This window comes from Acomys minous (genome assembly GCF_964271855.1).
Source record: "Acomys minous genome assembly, chromosome: 3".
NCBI classification, from domain to species: Eukaryota; Metazoa; Chordata; class Mammalia; order Rodentia; family Muridae; genus Acomys; species Acomys minous.
The window spans coordinates 113,158,427-113,184,820 of record NC_140485.1 but is presented as its reverse complement, the minus strand read 5'-3'; the positions used below and the strand labels follow the sequence as shown (position 1 = coordinate 113,184,820).

At 38.6% G+C, this 26,394-nt stretch overlaps 1 protein-coding gene across 1 annotated transcript in view; it reads right to left on the bottom strand.

Annotated features, from left to right (window-relative positions):
• Positions 1 to 26,394, bottom strand: part of LAMA2 (laminin subunit alpha 2) — a 588,770-nt gene that overhangs the window by 347,021 nt on the left and 215,355 nt on the right. The window contains exons 5-8 of the mRNA XM_084776810.1: positions 13,345 to 13,524; positions 10,535 to 10,624; positions 9,043 to 9,160; positions 2,804 to 2,982 (exon numbers count right to left, since the gene is read on the bottom strand). Coding sequence (XP_084632936.1) covers positions 2,804 to 2,982; positions 9,043 to 9,160; positions 10,535 to 10,624; positions 13,345 to 13,524 — 567 coding nt within the window. The remainder of the gene's footprint in view (positions 1 to 2,803; positions 2,983 to 9,042; positions 9,161 to 10,534; positions 10,625 to 13,344; positions 13,525 to 26,394) is intronic.

The window sequence follows — 26,394 nt, the reverse complement described above, 5'->3', positions numbered from 1 at the left end:
GCAGCAGGTGATAGTGCTTTACCTGTAAAGTGCTTTAGACTTTAAAAGAAATAGGGGATAGATAGCCAACACATGAAGAAAACCTTTATGGTAAAAGTTTGAGTGATTGGAAGAAGAAAGAGGAGAGAGAGAGAGAGAGAGAGAGAGAGAGAGAGAGAGAGAGAGAGAGAGAGAGAGAGAGAATGACAGAGAGAGAGAGAGAGAGACAGAGAGACAGAGACAAAGACAGAGACAGAGACAGAGAGTGTGTGCGTTGGGGGGAGGGAGACTACTCTTGAGAAGGGGATCCATCAGAACGTCACGTGAGGGCCAGCCTGTCGTGTGAATATTTGCAAGGCTAGCCAGGAGATTTCAATTTGATAATAGCTACATTATGAGACCTTGGCAAATACACAAAACGTAAAAATACAAACCCTACTAGGTTTAGCCATATATCTGTTTCTAAAACATTAATTAATATTGATTTTCATTCCATACACCCATGAATAGGGAAAAATGCAAAGCTTAGGTAGCTCACTTGGAAATTCTAGTGTAAAATGTACTAAGTGTTTGGAACAGATTTGATTTCAATACATACTACATATATGATTTTTCAGACCTGAGAAAGAGCTCTTTTGTTTGAGGCTGATAAAACCTACCACAAATGTCTAACAGAAAATATTATAAAAACAGAAAATTGAAGTTCCAAATCCCTCATACAGCAAGACAAAAATTCCTTAACTAAATAAAATGATGTCATGCATGAAAATTATATTATTTTATAAATAAATTGTACTTAGTGCAGAAATGCAAAACTGTTTTTATATTTTGCAAATAAATACAAACCAACCATATTAATATGCAAAGTGAAAATACTTATATCTATTTTAATATATGCAGAAAAACATTTCACAAAATGTGTCAGCATTTTTTTTATTATAAAAATGCTCAGTTACCTGGGAAGTGCAGAGAAGATGCTGAATCTGACAAAAGGCACCCATAAAAACCCCATAACTCACATCATGCTCAATAGTGAATTATTATGTTTATATTTAAAGTGAGAACAAAATAAAACTGTCAGTTCTCAACATTTCTACTTAACAGCAGCATAAATATTGCAAAGTAGCGAGTGAGCCTGGCATGATTTGTAGACAAGAGTCCAAGTGCAATTCTAAACAATACCCTAAGGTTGCTAGAACAAACAAATGAATTTTCAGTCAATACAGATGATAAACTCAGTATTAATTTTTTTCTTAATAATAGCATGAAAGAATTAGGAGGGAAAAGATAACTAAACTATTAATCACTATTTTAGACCCAAAAAATACAAACAAAAGGCTCATTTAAATTTAACTAAGGGTGTGTAAGGTCTCTATACCAAAATTAGTGTCACCAGCAAGTTTTTAAAAGTACATGGAAAAATGATATGTTCACAAAACGACTCAGCATTAGTGTGATATTCATCCTCTCTCTATTGACACATAGATTCTAAACAAGTAGCAAGCAATCGTATCTTTATTTGAAAATTTTATTGTAGCATTCTGTGGGTAAACAACTGGTGTGCTTTTGGCCCACCTGAAAACACACATGGAACTCTATACAGATCATGCGTGTAACAACAATTAATGAAAAACAAAGCCATGAATTTGAAAAACTCAAAGGGTGGACACATCAGAGGGTTTAGAGGAAAAAACAGGAGGTAGGAAACAACATAATTATAATCTCAAAAAGTAAAAGAAGTAATTATTAAAAATTTGTGGCAATTCACATAAGATACTTAGGAGACAGTCTTGTTTAATGCAGTATAAAGTGGAGAAACCTGCATTACTCAACTCCAAGTGTACTGATGTTAGTGTGCAAACCAATGCATATGTATGGCCACGTCACATGATTTCCAAACAGCTAGCTCTATGTCTAAATCATTATTTCATGCTAACTAAAAATTTGCTCAAGATGTTGACCAAAATGTAAAAATAGACATTCTCTAAATTGGAAAGGAATAATAACTTTATTTGAATGTATGCTTCAAGATAGGAGATACACAAATAGCCAACAGTCAGTTGAGATAAAAATTAAATATACAATGATATAGTTTCAAACCTTTAAAAAGACTAAGATCCAAACAGTTCATGAATCATAAATAGCAGTGGAGAGACGTAACTCATAAACACCAAATATTTTTGGTGAACATGTCAAATGCCATTTATAATTTGATACAATGTGGGAATTTCTCATAAATTTAAATATAGCCCTGTCTTTTTGAAATTACTATTTCATTCTTAAGTATTTCCAGAAGCTAAACTAAAACGACCATAACGTGGAATGCACAGACCTGTTTGCAGGAGCTAATCAGGATCCAAAAATCACCTGAATAATCCACCAATGGGAGAATAGATTGAATTACTGTGTATGCTCATGCAAAGGAATATTACCAGTTCTTCAAAATGAGCAATTATTATTGCATATAACATGGATAAATAAATATTCAAATATTATGAAGGGAGATTAAAGATGCAAATGAACAAGTATTGTATGTTTCTTGTTTGTTTGTTTGCTTTATGTTTACTGAAAGATAAACCTAATAATATTCTAAGATCAGAAGATAGTTTTCCAGGGGTGGGGTCCAATTGGAAAAAAGCAATATAGACTTTTCTGGAGTGGCATATATCATCGTTAAAGAAGTGTAACCCTTTCAGATAAGAAAAGTCATTACCTTTTACAATGTGAAGTCCAGTATTTTGGATATCCTATTAAGGTTAGTTTAGGATACATACTTTTTTTTTAAATCAAAAATAAAACTTTATGAAAGAAAAGTATACCTTACCCCTTTTGGTCTGAAGAATCCATCAACACATGTCTCACAATTTATCCCAGCTGTGTTCTGTGTGCAGTTGATGCACACGCCTCCTCCGATGTACTTCCCATGTATGTTTAAACTTAGATTTCTTCTGGCAACATTTTCATCGTAATAGCACTCTTCTGCTTTTCCATGACAGTTGCATGCTACAGTCAGAATAAAAACCAGTAAGTACTAACTTTAGGTTTTATATATATATATTATTGATATAGCTTACCCACACAAACCTACTAAAAAGCATTCATACTTATAATGTATATGTGTATGAATGTGTATATATATACATATATATGTTGTAATAGAATTTGAAATAATTAAGAAAAATGTCAATAGTTCACTGGATTTTCAAATATACCTAAAATCCCATAGAGTTTGTCCTACAATCCATTATGACAGATAAATTATTGAACAAAGCACTGGATGATTAACATTCATGTAATCTGTGATGAATAATGGCCCATATGTGACCCTCTGTACTACATCCTGTGGATAAAATGGATAGGGAGAAGTTAATAAGTCCTTTTTGTCATCATTAATAACAAGCAAGGCTTTTTAGTAGGCTAGATTCTCTCCTAGTCATTTTATATTTGCTACTATTGATTTTAATTACAACGAAACCCTCTTCATACATCACTAGACCAAGTCCGAGACAGGTGAAGTCGCATACAAGGTACCCTCGTCTGTATTGAACACTGTTCTGCAGTGAGATTCAGGAATCTACATTCCAAACTACTGTTGCAGTTCTCTCACAATGAGACAGATACATGGTAGATGTCAAGGAACCAGAACAGAATGAGAGTCCAAGGCCGTCTGGATTGGATGGACTTGTCCTTGGCAAGCAGTCATCTGACATGAGGAATGTCTTCATTTCAATGGGACCCAGTTTCCACATGAAGCACGAGATAGTCAATAGTCATTAGCAGATAGGCATGCCTAAAAGCATCAGTTGAGATGACGCATGTTACCCCATTACCGTAAAGCCTTTTAAAGAAGCTCAATTGATTTGTCCTGATCTTCACCATCTTTGTCTGTTTCATGTTGTATTATAGGAATTCAAGATGGTGGGGGGCGGGGATCACTTTTCCCAGAAAACGCTGGGTAAAGCTTTAAAATGTATGTAGACTTTTTTATGAGAGTGAAAAAATCAGGGAAAGGTATTCTTTCATTGAATTGAGTTTGTGTATCAGACAACACACACACACACACACACACACACACACACACACACGGTGTGCATGTATGTACACAGCTGTTTTGTGTATGTTTATACTCTTCCGAACTGCCTGGCCTTCCTAACAATAACTGTTTTTTCCATATCAGCATGGGTATACCCTAAGGTTACACAGAGTACTAGAGAGGAGGTACGCATCTGTACCCTGTTAATAGTCAGTTCAGGTTATTACAAGGGCTGTCCTTAAGCAATGGTGCACACATACTGCAGTCAACGGATAAGGCTGAAAGGTCTGGTCTGGTCTATGAAACTAAACTCTCTACCGTGTTAAGGGGAGACTTTGAAGAGTAACTCAAATTTTGGTGTCATTTTATGACTTACTCCTTTCATTTGCTTTGTAAAGGCAAAATATTTAAAAAGAAGTCTGGAGAGGCACGCTTCAAGAAATCCATTAGTAATATCAATTAAAAAATAATGCAGAGGTTATTAGAATATGGCCTGTGCACATATATGATACCAGCTTTGGGCTAAATTACTGAAAGTATAATTTCCTTTTTTTAAAAAAATAATTTCCTTAAAGGCATGTCTACTTGAAATTTAATATTGAAAAAAGGGAATCTTAAAATGCTATGTCATATTACTCTCTACCTCTACACATGATGAAAGTCATTCCCATAACCTCACCAATATTGTATCGTATCATTCTGTTAAAACCGTTATTACATACAGCACACCTTCATGTATTTGTTAGGAGGATGGACACACTGATAAATCAAACAATATTTCCATTGTCTTAATTGTTGTGTCTTCATTTTTAAAGGTCACACTTTTCGTATGAATTATGAATTCCATTTTATTTTTTTCAATGACATAGCTGTTTTGGTCTTTGCACATAGCAGCATTATTGTTTTTCTTTCTTTCTCTTTTTTACTATTATTGCTTTTCTTGCTGACCTGTAAGTTCTCCTAATAAAGTAAGAATGATATCTCCTTGTCCTGATTGTTGAAAAACCTTTCTCCAACCGACTGACTTTCAATTCAAAATATAATAATATCATTATATTTGTACTGTTTCAGGCTTTATTTTCGGGAATACACAGAAGTAAACATAAGTCTCTATGAATTAAAAATGACCTTATGAGTTTAGGAAAAGACACACGAATATTTAAACACCCTCTTTAAAATATATATTGTAAGAATGAGAATTTCTGCTGTCAGTGTAGATAGAACTGCAATGCAATAGAGGATTATCTCCCTCATACTTAGAATGGATGCTGCTGAGTGTGTAAACTGTGAGCTAATATTTGATATTTGAGTGGCAGTCTTCATATTCCCTGAAACCAGAGACCTCTATCTGTCTATCAACATTAATGGCATCGGGCCAGCTCCTGGTCTATGGCTTCAGAACAAAGGAATGGTGTCTGATCTCCATGAGCCATTTTCTACTCTTTCTCAGCAACTTTCCCCTTCACAGGAAATCCTTGACCTGTGCTTTAATGTCTTAGTAACAGACTGTAAACTTGTCACTCTTTAGAGATATACCTTGCTTTAAATAAACTAGAACAATGAAACTCCAAATTAAACTCAAGTTCATAAGAAAGTCATCTTCTCTCTCTCTGTCTCTTTCTCTCTGTGTCTCTCTGTGTCTCTCTTTCTATGTCTATCTCTCTGTGTCTCTCTGTGTCTCTCTGTCTCTGTCTCTGTCTCTGTCTGTCTCTCTGTCTCTCTGTCTCTCTGTCTCTCTGTCTCTCTGTCTCTCTCTCTCTCTCTCTCTCTCTCTCTCTCTCTCACTCTCTCTCTCTCACTCTTTCAGTTTTTCAAGACAGGGTTTCTTTGTGTAGCCTTGGCTTTCATAGACTCACTTTGTAGACCAGGCTTGCCTTAAACTCACAGAGATTCACCTGCCTCTGTTTCCCCATGAGTGCTGGGATTACAGCATATGCCACCATGACTACATTATCTTTTATATAGAGATAGTTTTCCTATCATAAAAGAATTTTCTAAACATCAAGCTTGGAAAAAAAAAACATGTTAACATTTAGGAATAGACTGCTACTAGCATGATGCTTGGCCAAACTCATGATTAAGATACTCATCATTAATTTCAGGATTTTGAAAATCTTCACTCATCAGAATATGGAAATGCACCCTCCTTTCTAGCCTACAAATAAAGGATTTACAATGGCCAATATTTTAAAATTACATAAGAAAAACTGGATCCTGCTACATCAGGCATGGTTGAGAGCAGAGTGGTCCCCAGTGGTGCCTGAGCATTCAGTGGTGGATAAGCCTATACATATATGTCCATTAATATAGAAATGGATACACATATGTCAATGAAGAAACAATGTACATAAAGAAAACAGATACTCAAAATATGGATGCTATATGAAGTGCCAAAAATCTCAAAACAAGTGTGTTTTATGGTTAGAAAATATTTTATTCCATTGTCTTAAAGTCTCACCATGCTCACATATGATCCACAACACACATAAGCTGAATTAGTCTATATTCAATATTCATACTTTCTATAGAGGGCTGGAGTTTCTTATCTGGTAGCAAGCCTGCCATACTTTCTGAACTTAAAATATATGGTTTGGGCTGACTCACTAAAATATTAATATTGAATTCAGCTGAATTTAGCTTCCTGCAAGTTTGAGTGTGTAGTACTGCAGAGGTGTGTGTGTAGGTTGTTTTTCTTGGCCTAAGAAAATCTACAGAGTTCTCTAGAATTCAGGTCACCAGGTGGACAACGTGACCAACTTAGGACATAAACACAGGTGCTCTGCTTCTTAGTCCATTTCCTCAAATGAAAACAGTCATTCCTTTTGTCTCCAAGGTGATCATTTAAAGTATGGACTCTTGTGGACACACCCTTCACTATTTTTCATTTCTGTCTTTTCTCTTAGTGCTCATTGTCCCTGAAATGTTAGAGCATAATTTGTGCTAATTGTCACCACGGGTGCCACTTTACTGTGAGCAGTTCTATGATGTTGATATGAAGAACCTACATTTCAAAGCATTTTGACTATTGATATTCTGTATGCCAAAGCCCCGTCTCCTCTCCCGCATTTACCAGCACTCTTCAGTGTACTCAACACATGGGATCAATCTAAGGACGGTTTGCCATTCTCTCTAACTGATGCTGTGAACCTGGGAGAATGGGGCCCAAATTCGAAGCAGATTAAAGTCTCTTGAAATAGCCAACTTTATTCAGGGCATCGGAAAATTCATGCCCTAAGAGTAAGGAAGAGTCACACGAGGACAAGAGCAAGCCACACATGGCAACATGCCATTTCACAGAAGCACATGAATAACAACAGCTGAAGAAAGCTCACTCCTTTCTGCTACCCCTGGAAAGGACAAGAGAACACATTCCAAGATCAAGTCTGTGCTGTGAAGAAGCCAAGGCCACACAGCTCTTGTCTTGTTTCCTTGGAGTTTTCTCACAAGCACTGAGAATGCTCACCCAACTCCATTCCTGGATTGTGTTCCGACCATGTCTGTCTCTTGCAGAAGAGTCATGTGTAATAATATGCACAGCAGAGCACTACTAAGACACAAGATGGACTATTCCATTTGGGATCAAAGGAATGAAGCCAGGTGACATTATGTTAAGTGTAACAAACCAGGCACCCAAAGACAAAGACAGCATGACCTCACTTATATGCTTAATCTAATAAGCATGAACTCATTAAGTGTGAGAGTAGGATGTTGGTTAACAGAAGTGGGCAAGGGGAGTGTGAGGATGAAATGGGCACAGGCTGGTCACTGCTTACTAACTGACAGTTAAATGGAAGAAGCAGCAGCTTCTGTTGTCCCATTCACGGTATTGCAATATACTATACAAAATAATTAATACACTACCTGTTTCACAGAGGAAAGTAGTATTGCCACTAAGATACGATAATGATTTAAGATTTGAACACTATGAAAGATGTACATATAACTAACACATGGAAGCCCCATAAATTTGTACAATTTAAAATGTCAGTTCAAAGAGGGGTACTCCTGTCCACAAAGCTTCACGTCTTGACATCCTTGTCACTTTCCGCTAGCTTTTCTGGCCACTGCTCGTCAGCATTGCATCTCCTAAGTGTGATTAATGAATCCTTTCAACTTCTGTTAATAGCTGTGTCCTAGTATGAAGATAATCCCTCACCTTTGACTGAACTCTCATATTAGGTGATGAGTGTTTAAAGGCTATTGGATGTGTGTGTGTGTGTGTGTGTGTGTGTGTGTGTGTGTGTGTGTGGTGTGATTATTTGCACCGAGTTAGTTAACAGAGATTGCAGAACATTTCCCAGGTATCTGTGCTAGAAGATTCTAGGTGTCATTTACTGCTCAGTTCCATTTCCAGCTTGTGCCTGTGTATATGTGTTTGTATGTCTGTTTCTATTTGTGTCCTTGTCTATGTGTGTTTTTATGCTTTTTGTGCTTGTGTCTTTGTGTGTGGGTCCATCTGGATCTGTGAGTGGTTGCATATGTTTGTGTACATGTCTTGGTTTTTCTGTTTCCTTGCATTTCTATGTGTTTGCATTTTGTATGTTTGTATGTGCTTGAATCTTTGTAAATTTGTATGTTCATTTGTATATGGCATTTTTGAGTTTGTGTGTATGTTTGTATACATATGTTTTAAATGTATGTTTGTGTTTGTCGTATGTTATTATGTGGTTTGCATGTGATTATATGTTTGTGTATCTCCATACATTTATATGTTTGTGTTGGTGTCTTATGCTACAAGTATGGGGTTCTTCATGTTGACAAAAAGTGTATGGCATATCTTTTGTATTTCCCATAATCCTCATATTTATGATAAATTAATATGCATTTGGCAGCTATTTAGCAAATTAAGATGATAACACAAGAAAACTGAGGAAGTAAGACACTTGGGTGCTAAATTTACTAGCTCTGACCTTGGCTAAAATATAAGACTCAAATACACGATTGCCTCATCAACATTAACTCACAGTGATGGCCTCTGTGTCTCTAGCCAAGCAGAATGGCAGGGCTAGCCTCTCAGGTGAGGAACTTACCTTCACACTCAGTCTTGGTCAGGAATGTCCCAGCTCTCCAGGGCTTCTGATGGAATCCAGGGCAGCACCTGTCACAGCTCTCCCCACACGTGTTATGCTCGCATTCACAGCGTGATTTCTAGTCACAAAAAGAGAGGGGCAGGTTTTGAGTGTTGTATAAAAGCACAGAAGAGGGGCTGTCTCTGAAAGGTGGGTACAGAAAGGAAAGACTTCTAGACCTTTCACTAAAGTGTAAAATCGTGGTCAGCATGTGCAGGAGACAGTGGCAGTACTGGAGTGTCCACAAGTGCTCCACACCGGTATAGGATGGCGCAGCTATAGCTGGAATCACTTGGCTTAGGTTCTGAGGGGGGCAGAGAGGCCCAGTTGAAGATTGAATTCTCATTATTTGAAACTTTGAGACTCTATTTTTCTGGAGCACATGCTGATTATAAGTCTTCCTGCAGAGTGTTAACAGTTTCAGAAGTGGCAAATCAAGAATTTTACTCCCCACTGGGCACTTAGGTCTTTAGGAAAGGTAATAGTTTTGAACCTCTGTCACTATGGATTCTGTCTATGTGTCCTGTATTCTAGTCTCTATGCACAGCCCTTTTCTAGGCTGCGTTTTGGGCTCTCAATACTTTGGAAACATTGTTCATCAGTGACCCTGATAGATAACACAGGTACCATGGACAAGCTACACTGCAACCTACTCCAGAAAAATCAGCAGAGTCTTTTATCTTCTGAGAAGATAACAGTACACAAGTCATTAATCAGAAAACTAGCTTTGAGTATAATGTTACGTGTAGTATGGTTTTAATAGATGGGGGGAAAAGTGTACGGCAAATAGACATTCAGTCATTTTCCAGTTCAATATATCTCTTCCATATGCTATACAGCTGATGATTTTGAATTTCACCAGTTTGTTTATGACAGGAGAAAAACACATGCTCATTCGTCTTCCTGAGGTTATGTTCACCTAATACATTCATTGTCATTAATGAAAAATTCTACACAAAGGCTTCTGAGCTTGTTCTGGATTGGCAGTTTCAACCCTTGACTACTCTCCGCCTGATTTCTTATCATCCCTTCCCACCTCAGCTTCCTGTCACACAGACACTTTTATGCCTACCTCTATGCACAATTTTCATTTCTTTGCATTTTTTTATTAAAAATTTTTTTTAAAGGATTGGACAGGTAGATTGATGGCAGGCATTCTCAAAAAGCTAAATCATGCATCAGGCTGTCATAGCTTGAGAGACTTCAAAATAGATACCACTTTGGAACCTTTATTAGAAAAGAAAACTCATCTGTTTCCTGATGCAGTGGCGGTTGGATTCAAAGTCTATCGTCTTAACTGCCAGCTCTATTTCACCCTGGCAAGGCTTCCTGTCAGAGCATCTAAGTGGGGACCTGACACCCATTCACAGCATTTCCTTTCAGCAAAGCCTCTCTTGAAGTATCTTACAGTGTGGCATTTCATTTTGCCTAAGCATCCTATAAATATACATACATTTGTTGCAGGATCAAGTGGGCAAGCCCGGGCATGACCATAGCAGATGCACATCCCGCCAACGGAAATATCCTTGACTGAGTAGTAATACTGGGGGGAAAAAAAGCAGAAATAAATGTTGTTAGCATTGAGGAAAATGGAGAACAGGAAAAGGGACCAGGGTAGTCAGTTAAAGCTTTACTTATTGCCTTAGAAGCTTTCTGTGTTTCCTGAGGTGAAGCGACCTCTGGTTTTTCATTCAGCCCCTGCAAGAAAGGCCTTCAATTTATGCTACTTGCCCACCCTTGGGGTTTTCTTTCCCATGAGCATTACAGTGTCCTGGCTGGAGTTCATCCACTGCCATTGCATTTTTCACCTTGGGGCTGAGGACAATAATTCTTCATAAGTTGTTTTACACAGTTTCTCATAAAAACCAACCTCTGTAGTTGTGATCACGAGAAACTGAGTGCTTATGACTTGGTATGACCTATTTTACTCGATAAGTTTGAAATGGAACAATGTCTTTAAGGGAAACTGTGTTAGGAACAATGTAATTCTTATCCAGATTCACAAGGAATTTGGAAAGAAAAACAGGTAATGTGGAAGTCTGATGTGCAGAGAACTTGCCTTTTTGTTATGTTAAAATGTTCTTACAACCACTTTCCTATCTGAAATTAACACAAAGCTACACTCATAGTCATTTTAAACTACCAGTTATTTTAAAAATACTATTCATAATTATAGAGCTGGACTAAATTGAAATTTTAATTAATGTGTATAACATTTTATAAGCACTAGAGTTTTTTTTAACATTATCATTTAGTATCCAAATAACCTTCTCAGTGAAAGAGAGCTTTATTGTTACAACTACATACAAGAAGAAATGTCAGCTCTCTTAGAATAATGAGCATGCATTTTGAGCTTCCTTACTAAAGTCGTTTATTATTCTATGTATTTATTTTTCTTTCTAACCTTCACTTTGTCTTGTTATATGCATGTAGTATCTTGCAATTTCTATCTTAGGCAATTTGTTACACCTAGACTTTGAACTAATGGAACTTCTGAGAAATGTAGGTAACTTAAAAAAAACCTACTTTACTTTATCCCTTAATAATAAAGATACAAATTTGTTCAAGAGTATTATTGTATATGCTCTTAAAATTAGAAAATTTCTTTAAATGTAAGCACATATTGCGTTGATTCTGAGGATGAAGAGATGAAATATAATATTCTAATTTCATAAATTTAAATTTACATGTAGTGTTCTTAGAACTCAAGCCCTTTCAGGAAGCATATGCAAGTGCTGACTCAACTGCTCATGTGCAATGACATTTTAAATGATAAATGTTTAACACAGCCCCCACTCGGTCCTGCAGAAGATGATAAAAAGGAACAATAATTTTTTTCATTGATTTTCCCTGATGTACTTGTCAAAGAAGAATAAATTTCCAACAATATTATTCAGGCTTTTTCATGCTAAAAATAAAATTAAGAGTGTTTTTTTTTCAATCTGTGTAGAATTCAAACAGTGTTGTAAAAATAATGATTGCTTCTGCATGAGGCAATCGGCAATCTGGTGAAATATAATACAAAGAAAAATTGTTTCAAGTTTGGAAAACAAAAGGCGGTAGAATCTCTACTGTATGTTGTGTGGAGATAATTAAAGTCTTAGTTGTTAGTCTGTGGTGATGGAGGAGTTTAGCCATGGTGAGACAACGCGGGGGAAGCCTAGTAAGGAACTGTGACACTTGGTAGGTTCCGATGTGCCAGCGGTCTGATCATCGTAGGATCACCTAGACCTAAGTGCTTTACCCAGAGATACTGTTCTCTTTCTTACTCTACGACCTCTGACCTCTCATATATAACTTCCTGACGGAGAGTACATCAATTGCTTTGTTAGGAGGAATGAGCCTTAGGGCTCAAGGCTGGCTTGAACTATTGTATTAGCTTGCCTACGTGGGGACAGAGAAAGGGGTAAACGGGGAGGAGTCAGGCAGAATCAATAATCAAGACTGGCAAGCTGGGCTGGCCATCCTACTCGTAGGAATTGCAGACATGTCTGCTTGGTACTGACATGAAGCACATCATTAGCCTTGGTTGTCAAAGACTCGTTGAAAGGGAGCTTTAAACTTTTGTTTGCTTCTGTTAATTTTATCCATAAGGAAAAAAAAAACCACATGAGGAATCACTTCTATCATTTTCCCCATGGAAGAGGTGTGTGTGTGTGTGTGTGTGTGTGTGTGTGTGTGTGCATTTCATTATTCAATAATGGATTCCTTGATATTGGATGCGTCAGCCTGGTCTTTGGACCAGCAGTATTGACATCTCTGGAACTAGAATGGTATAACGTCAGTCCTGCCCTATACCTACTGAATTAGAGTGTGCTTTCCACAAGAACAAAAGCTGTGTGTGCAGCAAATATATAAAATGTATTTCTCCATGTAGGTTTTGTTCAAAGTGTTTCAAAGCCCCCTTTCCCCCTCCCCAATACTTTGACAAGTGGGTGCTCAGAGCCAATTATAAAAATTCAGATCACCTAAAGTGACAGAAACTAATGTAGTTCCTTAAGAAGATTATGAACATGATATTATGGTCCTCATTTTACAAAAGAAGAAATTAAAGTTGAAAAATGTTGAAGGGGCTTGATAAATTCTGTGTAATTAATAATTTGCAGAGCTGGATTTTGAAAAAGGAGGGTCTTCTGGGTTTTAAAGCTGCTAACAATAAATGTGCCTACAAATCACCCAACGATTTCTCTCCCGATCCTTGACAGACTATTAAGAAGATGGGCACAGTAGCACTCAGGGTCCAGTGTTACTCCCAGCACTTACTCTTCTTGTGACAATGGGGTCGATTTCTCTGGGGTCTTTGTGAGCAAACATCATCAAGTCTGCATTCAAGGTGCGGATCCGCTGGAATCTCAGGCGGATGTAGCGAGCAGAGGTGAATTCCAGGAGCTCAGGGGAGGGATCATCAGCACTTGGTCTCCCATTGATCAAAGAAATGTGAATCTACATGAAGCAGAAAATGATTTACAGGCTTAGCTTTCTTGCTGCTTTTCCACGTTGCAGATGCAGGCTCGTGTTCACACATCCGAGTGTGGTAAAGCAATGGAGGTATTTATGAACCGTTTAACACATGTGCATGTAATAGTTTTGCTCATCTGTTACATGCTCCATTATACTATATACTGTGCTTATTTGTAATTGTCTCTTCCAAGCCATTTCATTACCTCGCCACTCATAGCATTTCCAGAAATTATGAAACCAGCTAAATTTTTATACAAATTAATGTGCTCTCAATTATTTAAGAATATGTTATATACCAAAAAAAAAATAATAAGAACATTTCGTAAGAAAATTCTAGGGCTAGGCTGTATCTGACAAAACTAGAAAACTGCCCCCCGCCTTCCCTGATCATGGATTAAAAATAATTCTGAACTTGAAATCTTTCTAGGACAAATGGGGAAATACATCGCAGAGATGATATATGAAGCAAAAATGATAAATTTTGATGGAAACTACATAAATCTTTACTCCAAGACATTTCAATAGATTTGTTTTTGTTATGATTTATTTATTTTTTAGTAATTGATAGACCAAGAAGACAAAAAATTTACACAGGCTATTACATGCTGTAAGAAAAATGGATTGTCTGAAAATGTATTAAACTTGGATGTAATGGTGACTTTTTCTTTTAACAAAAATAGCTTAGCACAATTGACACCAGAAGAAATACAATTTGATCAGACCATTTTCTGTGTACAAATGGAACTTGCCCGAATGCACACAGAGCCGGTCTGCTTTCACAGGATACCTAGAGAGGCAATTTTTTTTTCTTTTTCTTTTTCCTTATTTTTAGTAGTTCTCTGAGAATTTCACACACACAATAAATTTTGATCATCTTGGCCCCCTCTTCTCACGTTTTTCGGATCTCTCTCCATTCCCTTCCCACTCAACTTCATATACATATATGTGTGGATGTATGTATGTATACAATTTTTAAGCCCACCAAGTACATACAGTGTGTGTTGCTTATAACTCTTTGTCAGACCTTCACTGGAGCATGGTCTACCTACCAGAGACCATACCCATAAAAGGAGAGGTCTCTTCCTCTCCCAGCAGCTGTCAACCACCCAGAAAGGGCAGAGCATCTATAAAAGGACAGAGAAACTATTGGGAAGGAAGCAGAGAGCACTGAGCGCCTTCAAGAATGCTTTTAAATCAATAAGGGGGGGGGGGGGAAGAAAGCCCAACAATTTACAACAAATGTGGGGGAAAAGAGAGTTTAAACAGCTACTGATAAAATTCTATCATTTATGAAGCTAGAGAGATGGCCCAGCAGTTAAGAGCACTGGCTGCTCTTCCAGAAGAGTTCAGTTCCCAGCACCCATGTGGATGCTCACCCCTGTCTGGAACTCCAGTTCCAGGGATTCTGACACCCTCACATAGACATACATGCAGGCAAAATACAAATAAAAATAAAATAAAATCAGATTAAAATCCTATAGTTTATAATGCAACAAATGTCAACTGATAAACTACTTTTCTAGTTTTTAGATTGACAATGTTCCCCAATATTGAAAACATTCTTTGAGGGTAAGACTAGTTCTGTATGACCGTGTGTCTTACTGTTACCAGTACAAAGCCAAAGGGCACGGACACCTGAACACTGATCGGGCAATGCGCCACACAATGAGAACATGCACAGGTGCCAGTCTGCAATTTCTCTTTGTAAAAAGTAATATAGATATTGTGACATATATGAACTGAACGTATGCAGCAGATGAGAAGTCCCCATTGTCCACTCCCAGATACATGTGCTGTCTGTGATCTTGGTATATCGATATATGGAGGTGGTACGGCCATTAGGAAGTAGTGCATCACAGGGTGGCATCCTCCCAAGTGGGATTAGCCCCCTAATAAGCTGATTCCAGAACATTAGCTTCTTTTGAACCAAGCAAAAGCACAAGTTCAGAGTCTGCAATCCAGGAAGGGAGATCTCCCAGTCATTGGTGAGTGCTGTGCGACCCCTGACCATCGCCCGCCAGCTTCTGGAGATGTGAGAAATTGAGTTCTTTAAAAGCCACGCATAATAGCAGTCTACCAGCTTGAAATCACATGTAAATATTCTTTTAGCACTTTTTGGAACATAGTAAAAGAAATGAGACAACTTGTCAGTGTGAGAGAGGTTCTGTAAATTACGTATCTGCATATTGAAACGTGGGGGGCAGTTAAAAATATTCTAATAGTCCATTGTATCCTATATAAACAGAATATTATTCATGCAGTAATTCAAATGAATCAAAATTGTAAAAAAAAATATTGATTGAGTGGTATGTTTTGAGCACACCGTGTACACATGCACACATGCATGCCCATACACACACACACACACACACACACACACACACACACACACAAAGAGGACTAAAGTGACTGGAGAATTAAGTGTGGAGGATTTGACCCCAGCGGCAGAAAACTCAATATAGTCTACTGTGTATATATTGCGGAGTGTCAACTCAGGTCAGCCTGGAATCATCATCTGCTTTTGGAAGACAGTAGTATATCATTGGTGTTAATTACATTTTTTTTTAGGACAGACAAGTTAATGATTTGTATTCCCATCCTAGAATTCTACTTTTAGATAACCCCAGAGAGGAGTATTCTACAAACTGACTGCCAATAAACTACTACTAGTCACTGGAGAAATAGAGCAATCACTGAGATGGAAAGCTGGTTCTGATGCTACACACACACACACACACACACACACACACACACACACACACACACAAACTCACTCCAGACTACACAAAAATGCTTTGTGAATAAATATATAAAACACCCCAGCTAACTGAATCAAACATGGGAGGGAGATAGGGTACAAGTGCTCCAAAAATGCTGAATCTCACAGCACTAAGTACCCTCCAAGGCTGGAGATATGGAGAGCTACGTACAATTTTCTAACATTCCATAATATTGGCATCTAGCTGGTGAAACAAACAAACAAAAATGCATGTTGTTAAGTTGTTTCTTCTGCTTAAGGAATGTGTGGGGGGAACCATGTAAATTGTTCAAAGAAAGGACATTCTCCACAGTTGAGTGGAGAGTGGGGTATGAATTTCACACGAACTCTGATGCCTCATATTTGACCACGTCCCCTGGATGGGGAGACCTGGTGGCATTCAGAGGAAGGATAGCAGACTACCAAGAAGAGACTTGATACCCTATGAGCATATAAAGGGGGAGGAAATCTCCCTCAGTCACAGTCATAGGGGAGGGGAGTAAGGGGAAAAATGGGAGGGAGGGAGGAATGGGACGATACAAGGGATGGGATAACCATTGAGATGTAATATGAATAAATTAATAAAATAAAAAATGCCTATGTTTTAGAAAAAAAAAGATCAAATGATCCATGAGACTGCTAAAACTAGTCTCTCTTAAAGGTTAGCACTCTCAAATGGCTACCAGTGCTCTTGAATTTGTGCCTGATTTATTGTTCCTATTTTCCATTGACTGCCCCACCCCCAAATGATTTTTAGTGAAAGGTGAACCTACTGAACAGGTTGGACTCTGGGTCCCGAGTGTCCTTGTAATGTGTCCTTGATGTAGATGCTATGGTGAACCTCGAAGGGGTTATACCAGGAATCAGTGAAACTTTCACTCAAACTTTTTTTTTTTAAAGATGTACATGTGCTCATTTATATTAGTCAGCCACAGGATAACACCATGAAATATGCAGCAAAAGAACACTTTTTCTCACAGCTTTGGTATGTTCATCAAGTTGCTCTGCCAAGAGATCTTGTGAGCATAGCTAGTCCCAAGCTGTTTCTGAGATAAAAAGCCAGCCAGCTGTTTGTTCATGTTGTATGCTGTGTCCTTGGATTCCTCCCTCCCTCCCTCCCTTCCTTCCTTCCTCCTTCTTTCTTTCCTCTCCTTCCTTCTTCCCTTCTGTTTCTACTTTATCTAAATTAAATCATGATATTGAATAACATATTTCCTCTAGCACAATATTGTGTAATTTCAAGCTTAAAAGATGGTTTTTGCATACTCTGACTCCTCTGGAGTGACAACTGGGGTATCTACCTTCAAGGCTGATGAAAACTAGAGGGCGTCAGAGGCACCTCGGCCTTGCTACGAGGCTATGGAGCTCTGGAAGGCTACAGTCTTCTGTGACAGTTTCTAAAACAGACACGTTGGTGGGTAGACAGCCGTGCTGTCACCAGAACTCATTCCAACAGAAAATATCTGACTACGACTATCAATTTGTCTTTTAGATTTTGAAATGACTTTTCTCAGAAATGAGCTCTCATAGAAAATAAATGGGAAAAGTTCATCATTTTAGTCTCGTTTTATTACCAAATAGCTTCATCAATAGTACACTCTGCTCACCACCTGGTTTGTCGTGTTCTCCTTGCAGATGGCTAATACTGCTCTGTGACTATGTTATTTTACTTTAAATGCAGTTTTAAAATATTTTATGCAACAAATAAATAGGTTTATGCTTTGGAGAATTGCCCCTTATTATGCAATTAGAGCTGCGGAAAATGCTCTCAGGGACAGAGGTTTTTGTGGAAATGGGTGGACAAGAGAAAAAAAAAAGCTTGGTGATGGTTGCTATACCTCAGGAGTTTTGCAGTGAGTAGTGAAAAACTATAGGTAAGAAAACGTTATCTTAGTGAGCAGATTATCAAATATGACTGCAACCTGGACAGCTCTGCGCTTGTGCTTTCTCTCAGCCTTCTCTTATGATCTCATACCAGGTTATTTTGTTCCAGACATATACTTTGTTTCAACTGCCCTAAAATTGATATTGTTCTCTTCTGTTCTTTTGAGTTATAATTCTAGCATTTGTCTTTTCTGGATGAAAGCTTTTGCCTGCCTTGAAATATTTAGACAAATTCTTCACTGTCAGATCGATTGTCATCAATACATTGAAACATAATAAGAAAATCAGCTGTCTTCACAGAATATTTGTCATCTCTTCTTACTTCTTTATTCTCCTAGTGAAAATCAAGTTCCTGGGAGGAATGGTTTACATGATTTATCAGAAAAAACAAACATGTATCCCTTGCCTCTCATTTTGCAATAGAGGAGGATGAAACTTTCCGTATGAAAACTGATTTCATGGGGCAGTGACCACTATGTTCCATAGGACTGCAGATCACACAGAAGGTATACACTTTAAGCAAGCTCATGCACAGAAGCAAAGTCTCAGCTGCTTTAGGGGTTCCAGTTTTCTCAAGTCTCAACACTGGGATGTTCCTGGTTTTCAAAATATGGCCTCTGGTCTTCCTGCTTTCAACAGCTCAAAGCAACCCAGCAAAGCATTTATTTCTAAATCCCTTGTTAAACATGAGCTTTGATCAGTTTCATCTGAAACATGCCCTGATGGGTTGTCTATAATCCACCATAATTAACTGAAAGAGCACGTGACTCCCAGTGGTCACGATGCAGAAGAAGAGGGCTGACCACTCACTAAGTGCCAGAAATCTTCAAAAGGACGAAATGTGCAGAGTCAGATCACTACGAAATGTGCACCCCCATCCTTTCCTTTGATTTCTAACTCTGGAAGGTCTTTGGCATATAAGAGTTTCTTTTAGCATCATGTACCCCCTGTGCTTTTAAAGTAATAAAACAGTGACCTAAGTAGAAAATATTTTATTTACCATTGTGTTGTTGTTGTTTTGCTTTGTTTTGATTTTCCCCTGCAGTTCTGTAATATTTGAATGGATAAAAGGAGACTTGTCAAAATAGGTTTTCTCCATCTCCTTGGGGAACCTCTCATTTACATTTTATCAAATGCAAATGTCATCACAGAATCTTTGTGGCTGTCGAGCCAAGGCTATGCAGGGATGCAGTCATCCTGTGACAGTCACCGCTAGGAACACATCCAGGAGGAGGTGGTGTGGAGCAGGCCATGAGGGAAAACACCAGAAGGAAGCACTCTCCCTGCCCCCAGACATTTGCATTGCTCCAAATTTGGCTTAGGGTGTGCCTCATCTAGAGATAGCCTAAGAAAATAACTCATTAATCATCTGTTCCACTCCCTTACATATTTTGGTACGACCGTACACGTAGAAACAGCATTGGTTAGCATTATGAAGTTACTAGATATCAGAAAGCATGATCAGAATGTATTAATCGATGCCATATTAATCTAGCTAATGCTTCTCGGGGGCGTTACTCCTTTTTTTTTTCTTTCTTTCTTTTTCTTTTTTTTTTTTTTTTTCTTGTTTTTTGTTTTTTGAGACAGGGTGTCTCTGTGTAGTCTTGACTGTCCTAGACTCGCTTTGTAAACCAGGCTGGCTTCGAACTCACAGCAATCTACCTGCCTCTGCCTCCTGAGTGCTGGGATTAAAGGCGTGGGCCATCACACCTGGCTGTGTTACTTTTTTTTTTTTTTTTTAGGATAGAGCCACTGAATTTTAGGCAATTGTAGCTAAGTTGTGCCCTAATTCTATTCTGACTATTCACTGGCTGTGAGTCTCAGCCCATCATTTCCTTATCAAACACATCGGCAGATCAATAAGCATCCCTTCAATAGATAACATCTACATCTGTTCACGTAGGCACAGCTAGAAGCCTCGTATGGACAGGAAGCTATTGCTGATGAGTCTCTTCCACGCATCTGTTCCCCATTTTGTCATCAGACATGCTTCCATCAAGCTGTGGCTATGACAGCGTCAGTGTCTCATTCCCAGTCCCTCCTGAAGCCTCTCCCATGAGTCTTCAGATGCCTTTTATGGTTCTGCTTTTCCTTCATTAATTTGTGTAGGATTTGCCCCTCCGGTTCTGTCTATTGAGGACTGCCTGGTGTGGGATTACTATTATGGCCCAGTCATACTCAGACATCACTGCAGCAGATTGAGAACAGATTGCCCGAAAGGGGACAGGCAGGCTAGAACATGGCAGATGACTAAGCCAGGGCATAGTTCCATCCTCAGTAACCCGGCCAACCCCAAATCATATCATTACAGATTCTCCTAGTTTATGGAAGCGAACTTTTGAGAAAATAAGAACCGTAACTGTCTATTTCTTGGAGTTGATGAATGAACCATTATTACCCAGCAGTAATCCAAGTTTTACTTCTCTCAATTTCAACTTCTTCTAATTTTTTTTATCAATTTTAAAATAAACAGAATTTGTGGTGAAAGTTTTACTACATAAATATTTTATCAAGTGAGAACTAATAGTACACAAGACAATTTACAATTTTTTAAAAGTTCTACAAGGTAGAAAGTACTAAAACTTTGAGCTATGGGGAGATTAAAAAAAAGTTCAGATTCAAAATAAATAGCTGTAAAATTAATATGGTCTTCTTTAATACAGGGATGTAAAGTATAGCAGGTCCCAAGTACAGGGAGAGTGTTCCATGACCTACTTTGCTAGCGCAGAACAATTGGTACCCTTAAAAGTAATATAACCACACAAAGGAGGACAAGCGCAACCTTCTCCTGTTTTGTTTTCAGTCCCTGTGTGGGAACACTTGCTTCGAATTAAAATAAAATCTTGGAACAGGCAACGCAAATACCGTGCCAGATCCTGTGTCATTCCTCTGGAATAAAGCCTGCATGTGTGTCTGAAAGGAGAAATGCAGTGTCTTCCCGTCCTGCTCTCTGACTCAAAGCCTCTTCAGAGAGAAAGTATATTTGGACTTCACAAGCATGTGCAAATGAAAATCTGTTATGAATCCCTTGTTTTGATGTAGCACTTTGTGATAATCACTGTTAGTCTCAACTGATTTAAGGTTCCCCAAAACATCCCTCTGAAAGAGCAAGGTATAAGAGGCTTGAGATACAGCTATCCTGTTCTTTAGGCTCACTACATTCTTCTGATACCTCTGGCATTGTGTGTTTGCAAACCAGGAACACCATCCCACCCTGACATTTGCCTGTCCCTTGTCTGACCACCTTTATCTCATCTTAGTCTTATTTTCGCATCATTAATTTAGGATAGTTCCTTCCATATCTTATCTATTGTTCTTCTAGCTGTTGTTTAAGCAATTTCCTCTAAAATAAAGACTTAGTCTTTCAGGAAGATCTGATAAGAAGTAGGACATTTTAAGAGAGGTCAAACAAAGAGGCGCTAAGACAGTGGTTCTCAACCTGTGGGTCACCACCCCTTTGGGGTGGACTGACCCTTTCACATGGGTTGCATATCAGATATCCTGCATATCAAATATTGAGATTATGATTCATAACAGTATAAAATTATAGTTATGATGTAGCAGTTAAAATAAGTTTATGGTTGGGCGTCACCACACCATGAGGAACTGTATTAAAGGATCACAGTTCTAGAAAGGTTAAGAACCACTGCTCTAAGGGAATGTGAACTATTACATCCTTCAGGAAATCTCATTAAACTCAGAAAGTAAACAATTCAGTGACTCCAGGAAGTTCCTGAAACTCACCAGATTCACTAGGCATTCCAAAAGCATATATAGCTATAAGAACTGCAAATAGACACTCTCACATAATCTGAGCTACAAAGAAATTCATAGCAGCTGAGCAGTATGGAAGAAGTAGAGACAAGCCAAGAAAGAGAAGATAGCTTAGGTCTCTTGAAGAGACACAGAGCAACTGAACTACTTGGAATGCTTCAACCTCTTGAGCACCGTCAGGCTACCCAGTATGCTCCAGATGTCTAGCTTTCACGAGATGTCACCCATCCTAGGATAGGCTTTTTGCAATACCACTCTCTTTGAGTAATTTCTCGTTCTGTAACCCTTCATTGATATTCCTCTAAGTAACCTAAAATAAACTTCACTGGTTCACTAAGTAGGACGTTTGTGATGTCTTTACTTTGTTTTGGTTTTCATTCCCTATGGGTAGTAAGTAGATATTTGTTCGCATCTCCCCAGGAATCGTAAAACACAACCCTTGCACTGCCTACATTTTCATTATAAAAGAAAAAAACTGTGTATCGATATTTGGTCAAGTTTCTAAGCTTTTACTTGAAGTCACATGGTCCATTTCTCTGCACATGAACCTAGACAATCTTTGTACCAGAAAATACTGGTTTTATTCCTCTGGTATTATTTTTTTCATTGCACAACAACTTTTTTGTATAATTTTTTTTTGTAAAACAAGATTTGTATTCCCATAACTATTCAGCATTTTATTCTAGTGGGCTTGTGAATCAGACCCACATAGTAATGTACAGAGGCCAGCATCCTTTCCTAACATGGGATTCTGTGTGTGGTAAGATTATATAGTTGTGCGTACATTTTCAGGAAGTTTGATTTTTAGTATCAACTAATTGGAGACAGTATGTATATGCTTTGGCTACTTACTATTCTGTATTATTATTCGAATCATCCATGTCAAATTTTCCTTTGTAAAAAAATAACAGCACCTTATACTTCTGTTGTGTGGATTAAAAGAAATTCCTATGAAGTTATTCGAATGGTTTGTAGCTCAAAGGGGGAAGTGCTGTTATTTGTTAGTTTTGAGACTAAGAATAATCATGAAAGGACTATTTATCTCACAGTGCTCCTCCTTTATCCCAGTTAGCTATTGACAACCCGCACTGTCTCAGAAATGAGTGAGAGCGACAAAGTTTCCACAGCACCCCCCCCCCCATTGGAGAAGCCATGGTGTGATATTAAAGTGCTTGGGTATCAATGGAAGAACATGCATGACGCCCACCTGACACATTCTGGTATCTTCTTTTCTTACCCATATCTGATTTCTACAAAGCCAATTAAGGAAGAAAATATCAGAAAAGTTCCAAACTCAAGATTCCTACGTCTGTGCTGAAACTATTGTCCTGGAGATGGCCTGTGTTCCCACCCCATCACATGATGGTTTCAGGGACTGAGATCAGAGGATATGACCAAGTGCCAACACAAAAGCTGCGGGGACAAGAAGCCTGTAGAATCGCTAACATCTGGGCAGGAACTTGTAAAAGAAGAAAGATGAAAAGGAAAAGGATGTGATGTAACAAGGGACCCTCAATAAATCTAACTTCAGACTTGAAAGGTGGCTGGGGCTGCTGCTATAATTGTGGCTTATCGCTGTGATGGGCACAGATGGCTAGATATTCTAAATGAACCAAGTTTTAAGGAAGTGTTTCACAAGGAGACTTGATCTTCATTTTGTTTGCTTTAGAGAATCAGTGCCAGCAATTATGACACCTGCCGTCAGTGTCTCAGATTGAGGTCCCTCCTATTACTGTTCAGCGTGGGTCCTGATCATTTATTTACTAAGTCTGTAGACTGTTTGGCTTGCTGCACTCGACATCTGTAAGGCTCCAGCAGATCTTGAGTCCTTTCAAAGAAACAGAGTGCACACGGGGACTTTGCCTCCCACACAAGCAGAAGATGAAGATTTCTGCAGATTTACCAAGTACACAGTGTTCCTGTTCTTTTTCTGGCCTCCAGCTAATAATTGACCACAGGAAGCTGCTGGGCCATGGCCTCAAAGAAGCTCGGAAACAGTTCATGTTGTTGGTTAGCTAGCAGGGGGCAGGACAGGCTCAAACTTGGGGCCTGATTTTCTACAAGGACCCGTGCAGAATTACAAATAGTTTGAAAAGTTAAAACTTGAGAGAGAAAAAAAACAAAACAAAACAAACAAACAAACAAAAACCCGAATAAGCCACTGATTGGAGGTCATTGATCATTTTTTTAAGTAATTCATCTAAAGGAGACATTGTTACACAACATTTCTCTCCTCTTTCCTCTTGATAAACACAGTGTGAATGAAAGGTAAAGGGAATAAAGTATTTAATCAATCATCCAGGGGCCAAGGCAGGATTGCTTTCTCATACATGTTTGCTGCCAAGTTCATAGACTCAGGTTTGCTTCCAATTATTTGTAATATGTTTTCCCAGAAGAATTTATAATAGGTTGTTTAGGCAGTGTTCCCTTTTCTATTAATGACCAAAACACAACTGTTCCTCCTCAGCCCAAAGCAAGGCTGGTAAATTAGGAAATTGTTATGGATGTTGCTGTTGGTCTTGGGAGGTTTTGCGATGTTTTTGTTTTAAACTGGCTCCAATGAGAGACGGCATAGGACTATTGTCTTTTCTTTCCCCTTCGTTTCTATTACCTTACTTCCGAAATGAGGTCACATGATTCTTCACCCAGGCAGCTTAAGGATCATATGCCAAGGTGGCTCTTGCCATTCTAATGCGTGTGAACTTGCTGCTGCAAGGATACACTGCAAGCCAGTGAATATTCACTGCATGAATGCAAAGCTTCTAGCACCAAACATCACCTGCATGCATGGTCTCCAGCTCCCCAGTAGCTTCATGTCCCTCACAATAATAATCACAGCCATCCTTGGCTGACTTCGGTGCACTCAGGGCTCAAAGGAAGACGGACTCATTACCAGGAGCAGGAATTCCTTGTTGGATGGACTCGCAAGCAAAGCAACTCTGAAATCCTGTTTACAACAGACAGTGGCCTGGACTCCCATGGAGACATGATATCTTGCCTCCTCCTGTTCCAAACATTTCACTACATTCTGTCAGTGCAGAGGTCACAAAGGTCATGCTATGCCTTTGGTCTTTATCCACAGTGAACCTGGATGCACCTCTCAGGAGCCAGCATGAAAATACTTCTGAATTGGCTGGATTTTCTATGTAAGATCTCTGAAATTCTGATTAATTGTCGGTACCTTCTTTGACTTCATTTGTGAAAATTCATTTCCATTTCTGTTTGTTGCCATGAGTAAGCCCTTTGAGTACAATATCACACGGTCCTCCCATCCCCTGTTAAAGTACTCCAACCTAAATGCTGTGTTTCTGCATACTTCAAGTTCCCTAATTGTATCTCTCAAGTATCCAACTTTAAAGGTGGAATATAAGTTACTTTATAAGTTACATAAGGGATGCAGCATTCTTCTTTCACTTGGGCATCTTCCCCCATATTTATACATCCCCTTCTTTGCAAACCATGGTATGGCACAGCAAAACAAATGTTAAGGGAATGGTGTCTCTTTTAGGTTACAGACATCATCAGTGATGTGCACAGTTTGTAGGAAAGCACACATAAACTACCCCCAATACCATTTCTTCCTGAAGTAACAACACAAATATATGTGAAGGTCAACAAATTGAAAAACAGTCTAAGACACGTACTCTAGAATTTGTCAGGTGAGTATTGCTGCGTTCAAATAAGGAGAATGGAGAAATAGAAGGATCCAGAAGGTCCTAGAAACCTACAAGAAGAGCATCATGACGGGAAAATCTGGACCCAGGATGGTCTGCTCAAACTACTGCACCAACCAAGGACAATACATGCAGTAAAAATTGAACCCATACTCAGATCTAGCCAAGGGACAGGACATTATCTGTAGCTCTGTGGAGAGTGGGGACTGACTCTGACATGAACTCTGGTGACCCATATTTGACCACTTCCCCTTGGTGGGGAGGCCTGGTGGCACTCAGAGAAAGAATAGGCAGGCTACCAAGATGAGACACGATAGGCTGTGACCATATGGTAGGGGAGGATATCCCCCTCTGTCACAGACCTAGGGGAGGGGAATAGGGTGAAAGAGGGAGGGAGGGAGGAATGGGAGGAGACAAGCAAGGGGATAACAATTTAGATGTAATCTGAATAAATTAATTAAAAAATTTAAAAAAAACACTGACTTTTCTTGAGTTATTTTAATCCCACTATATTTTTCTTTTGTCTTGAAGTGACAGGGAGAAGAGTATCTCAAGAACAAAAGATATTTTATGAAAGAAAATAGCGTAAAAATATAAAGGGTCAGACCAAAATTCAAGCTGAAATTAGAAGAAGGTTCATGGAGCAGGTCTGCAGGTGTGCTCTCATTACCCACAATTCCAGGGGCCAGATGAACTTCAGGAGCCCTCAAGATTACAACAACAGACAGGTGTTGGGAAACACTGAATGTTTAAGGAAAGAAA